General features: G+C 36.3%; 2 protein-coding genes across 3 annotated transcripts in view; both read left to right on the forward strand.

Annotated features, from left to right (window-relative positions):
- LOC107581329 (src-like-adapter 2) overlaps positions 1–1,232 on the forward strand; it is a 2,429-nt gene extending 1,197 nt beyond the window's left edge. The window contains exons 4-7 of the mRNA XM_016266843.1: positions 222–241; positions 539–685; positions 826–955; positions 1,063–1,232. Of these exons, the coding sequence (XP_016122329.1) occupies positions 222–241; positions 539–685; positions 826–955; positions 1,063–1,180 (415 nt within the window). The 3' untranslated portion in view covers positions 1,181–1,232. The remainder of the gene's footprint in view (positions 1–221; positions 242–538; positions 686–825; positions 956–1,062) is intronic.
- A 1,264-nt stretch (positions 1,233–2,496) lies between these two features.
- LOC107562455 (short transient receptor potential channel 4-associated protein-like) overlaps positions 2,497–5,862 on the forward strand; it is a 14,456-nt gene continuing 11,090 nt past the window's right edge. Inside the window, exon 1 of one of the 2 annotated variants that reach the window (XM_016247187.1) lies at positions 2,497–2,649. In XM_016247187.1, the coding sequence (XP_016102673.1) occupies positions 2,524–2,649 (126 nt within the window). In that variant the 5' untranslated portion in view covers positions 2,497–2,523. Of the gene's footprint in view, positions 2,650–3,987; positions 4,142–5,862 lie in introns of those variants that run through there. The other variant, XM_016247119.1, reaches the window with a different exon arrangement.

Here is a 5,862-nt window from a genome sequence, read left to right on the forward strand (position 1 = left end):
TAGCTCCAACCCTAATTAAACACACCTGAAACAGCTAATCAAGCTCTTACTATAGGCATAGAAACTTCCAGTCAGGTGTGTTGAGGCAAGTTGGAGCTAAACTCTGCAGGACACCGGCCCTCCAGGACCGAGTTTGGACAGCCCTGTTCTAGATCATGTAATGAACATGTAAAACTGATTTATAGAGTTTTTGTCTACTGAAAGTTTTTTTTCTTCTCAAGTTTCACCAGAGGAACAATCAGTAGGCTTTGTTAAACAACAGTACAATCTGAACGCACTGTACTTACATTCTTCACAGCCTCGTTTTCATTCCCGTCAAAAATTAAATATGTCACTACACTGACTCTATAAGGTGCAAACATCTATTTTGGGAGTTTGTTGAGCCAGTATGATAAAGCTCAGCAACGAATGCACGTGTACAGCCATCCAATGTATTTACCACAGTGAAATCACACATACTTAACTGTAGGGGGCTCTAAAATATACAAAAATACATTCAGTTGCTTTAACCTTAACAAATGTGTTGCCTTGGTTGTAGGTTCCTACTCACTTTCCATGCGACAAGATATAGGCCATGTGCACAATGTAAAGCATTACAGAATCCATCAGCTCCACAACGGCTGGTTCTACATCCACCAGAGCCACTACTTCTCCACTCTCACACAGTTGGTGGACTATTACTCACGTAAGCTCAAATGGCAATGGTGCTGTAAACTCAATATTAGTCCTATTCCACCTTCAAAAGACAGTCCATTGCATTTTAAACAACATCTGAATGTTAAAATAAATCGGAGAGTAGAAACACTTAATTTCTTCCATTTACAGGGTCCTCTAATGGTGCATACTGTCAGCTGACTGAACCTTGCTTACTTCATGACTCCAACAGAGCTATAGTGCATAGACCCTCACCAATATCAATCCAGAGGTCCAATCTTAACTGGGGAGATTTGTCCAGGTATGTTCAGTTTTTATTTTTGGATCACACTTTCCAGTCTTCTGCTAGAATTTAGTAGGATGCTTATTTGAGTTCTTCTATAAAATAACTTCTTTGTTTATCATCAGGTCAGTGATTCAAAGGCAGGTAAAGGGAACCGACCAGGAGAGTCTGGTCAGTGAAGGACTAAGAGAGACTATGAAAGCATATTTTTATGTCACAGAGGAGTCGAATTGGACTGAGTGACATCCAACACAGGACAGACTTGTGAAGTTAAGTTAAAGATGTTTTGGGTATTTGGTGGGCATTTTGATCACAATACACGAGCATTCCCAGTGTCATGCACGATTAATGATGTTTTGTTAATTATTTAATGATTGTTTTTGTATGTTTTAATTACGTTTTTTTCATGTTATAGTTATGTTTTGTGTCTGTCATAGTGTACAGGATGCATAAACTTGGGAAACTACAGAATAAATTGCTCAGTTGGTCAGTAGGACCCAACAGAAAACAAATTAACAATACAAACAAAGTAACAGAATTTAATATAATTTTGCAACTTAACAATTATGTAAATAAAATTGTGGGGAATAAATTGTGCTAGTTTTTTTTTTATGCATTTTATTTTACTTTTCATTTAATGTTACAATATTTTGAAATCTACCGTTTTAATAATGTGTCATTTATTTAGTCAAAATGGGGCTCAACTTTTTAATCTGCCTTTTACATGTAGGCCTAGGTGATAACTGACATAAATGTTTTGTGATCATGATTTATATGAGACTGGGCAATTTAAAAAATGTACTATAATTATATAGTCCCTTTAAATGTATAGAAAATAAGGTAGCTGTCTCTGTATTATGAAATAGTCCATACTTTCATTTACATTTACATTTAGACATTTAGCAGACACTTTTATCCAAAGCGACTTACAAATGAGGACAATGGAAGCAATCAAAATCAACAAAAGAGCAGTGATATCAGAGAGAAGAAATATTAACAAAGAACAATTAATTAAAATTAAAAATTAATAATTATTCTTATTAGTATAAGAACAAAATATTTACAACTTATAGTAGGCTAATTTATGACATTGTATTCAGTTTATGGTAAAAACTGTTGTCACAAATAGTAGTCCACTGGCCTCTTTCTTTTTTAAATAGACGACATTTAACGTTAAGTCTCAACATTTAGTTTGGAAATGTGCTGTAATGTTGAAATGCTAAATGATAATTTACAAGGCAGGTCATTACATGTTGATTTTGATTGAAACGTTTCCTATAGCCCATGAGTGTCTTTTCAGCTGTCTGCAACGTATATATCAAAAAGCTGGTTTTATAAAAAAAACAGACTTTTAATATGTATATTTGTACATTTCCGTTCAACATTTTAATATTGTATTTTTATTCATATAAAATACAGATTTGGCAATGTCTCGTTCAGTAGATATATTTGAGCTCGCAGCGCATGGCGCCCTCTACTGGCCTGTTTAAATATCCTCCACACGAGGGCGCTCAACACACACCAGTGAACGTCGAGGGCAGAACGATTTTAACTTCCTGTTTGGAGCAGTTCAGGAAGACGAAGTAATGGCGACGCTATTGGGGCCCGAGTCCCCTTGGATGGGAGGAAAGAAACGGACTCGAAACAGAAATATTCTCAGCAGAATACGGCAGAGTCAGATCGCGGGCCGGGGCTTCAGCAGAGGGACGCAGGTAAACGGGAGAGTTTGTGCTGCTGAAAAAGCCGCTGTCAGTGATCTGCGTTTATGGTCTGAACCGTCGATCAACATGATTTAAGTTAAGAAACAAAATAAAGTGGACGGGTGTGACGCTTAACTTTAATCTAGAAGTAGTTTAAATTATATTTTTAATACATGTGAAGTCAAACGCTAAATATAGTTTAAAAATAAACCACGTAAACGGAGAATGACAACTGGCCGTTAACTAATTAACGTTAGGTTGTTCTTGGCTTTGACTGTCCGATAATTATTTGGGTTAAACGAGGCTTTAAATACAGTTCAAATACAATCCAATTAAAGGCTCCGACACATGGAGTCGTATTATTATGAATGAGTAATAATCACTTATACAGATCTATCTGTAATCATAATGTTTATAATCGATCAGCTGTTTCAAGTAAACACTGGTTGTGTCTCACAGCCTACTGAGCTGCCTACCTAGACGGCATTTTTGACCATTATGGACGCTTTTGGAAATCATATAACAAAAAAAAATGCTGTCAAGGTAGTCAGCATGCAAGAGTTTGACAGGTTTTTATGTAGTGTACGTTTGAGACATTAAACGTTGACGCCAGAGATCTTGTTTTTATAGATTGTATTATCCAGTTTTGGTCCGTCACCAGCCTAAACAGCAAATTGCACTCATATAGTTTGGGGTATTGGACCAGGCAGTGATATTTAGCTGGCTCAGGCCTCGAGTTTAAAGAGCTTGAGTTATGTAAGATGCCCCGTTGAGTTGGACAGCATCTGAGCCTGGGAACTTCACTCAATTTAAACCCCACAGGATTCACTTTCTCTTCATACACAGAAGTTGACACTTTCTACTTAATAAGTTAGGACCTATAAGAATAATCTTTGCTGTCTAATGTTTCTAGACAGGTGATAGGTTGGTAAATGTTTCCAAATAACCTAGAAACAGATCCTAATTGAGGTGCAGTTTGTTATGCATGCAGAAACCATCCAGATTGGCCTTATGTTGTTGTACATTAATTTTTAAATTGGCCTATTACTAGTTCCTGACTAACTTGTCATGTATTTTTTTGAATATGTGAAAAGGTAGAGGACCTCATTTAAAGGTGGCTTGTGATATAATGTTAAAGTTCATACATGAATCTTACAGTTATTTGACTTTAATCAATTTTAATATTGTATTTTTATTCATATAAAATACAGATTTGGCAATGTCTCGTTCAGTAGATATATTTGAGCTCGCAGCGCATGGCGCCCTCTACTGGCCTGTTTAAATATCCTCCACACGAGGGCGCTCAACACACACCAGTGAACGTCGAGGGCAGAACGATTTTAACTTCCTGTTTGGAGCAGTTCAGGAAGACGAAGTAATGGCGACGCTATTGGGGCCCGAGTCCCCTTGGATGGGAGGAAAGAAACGGACTCGAAACAGAAATATTCTCAGCAGAATACGGCAGAGTCAGATCGCGGGCCGGGGCTTCAGCAGAGGGACGCAGGTAAACGGGAGAGTTTGTGCTGCTGAAAAAGCCGCTGTCAGTGATCTGCGTTTATGGTCTGAACCGTCGATCAACATGATTTAAGTTAAGAAACAAAATAAAGTGGACGGGTGTGACGCTTAACTTTAATCTAGAAGTAGTTTAAATTATATTTTTAATACATGTGAAGTCAAACGCTAAATATAGTTTAAAAATAAACCACGTAAACGGAGAATGACAACTGGCCGTTAACTAATTAACGTTAGGTTGTTCTTGGCTTTGACTGTCCGATAATTATTTGGGTTAAACGAGGCTTTAAATACAGTTCAAATACAATCCAATTAAAGGCTCCGACACATGGAGTCGTATTATTATGAATGAGTAATAATCACTTATACAGATCTATCTGTAATCATAATGTTTATAATCGATCAGCTGTTTCAAGTAAACACTGGTTGTGTCTCACAGCCTACTGAGCTGCCTACCTAGACGGCATTTTTGACCATTATGGACGCTTTTGGAAATCATATAACAAAAAAAAATGCTGTCAAGGTAGTCAGCATGCAAGAGTTTGACAGGTTTTTATGTAGTGTACGTTTGAGACATTAAACGTTGACGCCAGAGATCTTGTTTTTATAGATTGTATTATCCAGTTTTGGTCCGTCACCAGCCTAAACAGCAAATTGCACTCATATAGTTTGGGGTATTGGACCAGGCAGTGATATTTAGCTGGCTCAGGCCTCGAGTTTAAAGAGCTTGAGTTATGTAAGATGCCCCGTTGAGTTGGACAGCATCTGAGCCTGGGAACTTCACTCAATTTAAACCCCACAGGATTCACTTTCTCTTCATACACAGAAGTTGACACTTTCTACTTAATAAGTTAGGACCTATAAGAATAATCTTTGCTGTCTAATGTTTCTAGACAGGTGATAGGTTGGTAAATGTTTCCAAATAACCTAGAAACAGATCCTAATTGAGGTGCAGTTTGTTATGCATGCAGAAACCATCCAGATTGGCCTTATGTTGTTGTACATTAATTTTTAAATTGGCCTATTACTAGTTCCTGACTAACTTGTCATGTATTTTTTTGAATATGTGAAAAGGTAGAGGACCTCATTTAAAGGTGGCTTGTGATATAATGTTAAAGTTCATACATGAATCTTACAGTTATTTGACTTTAATCAATATCAATATTTATGACTTTAACACTATATAAGCTTTCTGTGTAATATTATTACACAAACCTAATGGCAAGTACCATGGGAGGAAGCTGAGAATGGGCAACCTGGAATAAATACTGATATTCTTAATTAACTAAACAAATATGTAACCTGTGTGTCGGGATGTAGAGCTTTCACAAAATTAAATGCAAAGGATATAGCTTGTATTTACATGTCTTTTGCGTTTGATTGTCAGTGCTGTGTTTGTGTGTAAAGGGAACTTTGCAGCCTCCAAAGTAATGCCCATGTAAATTCATTGTAATAGCATTTCATTATTTCCATTAGTTGTCAAACATGCAAATGCATTTTTTTTACTTGTTTTGCAAAGCAGCATATTCAACAAATAGTTTTAGTTTTAACATATGATGTTAAATTTTCAATTTATCAATACAGATAACTAACTCATATGTAACTTTCTAATTGTAATTATAAATGAATTGTATATATTATAATTTAACGTGCGCGTGTGTGTATGTGTATATATATATATATACATACATACATACATACATATATACATAT

The sequence above is a fragment of the Sinocyclocheilus grahami genome, unplaced genomic scaffold, assembly GCF_001515645.1.
Source record: "Sinocyclocheilus grahami isolate Dianchi unplaced genomic scaffold, SAMN03320097.WGS_v1.1 scaffold3.1, whole genome shotgun sequence".
Lineage (NCBI taxonomy): Eukaryota > Metazoa > Chordata > Actinopteri > Cypriniformes > Cyprinidae > Sinocyclocheilus > Sinocyclocheilus grahami.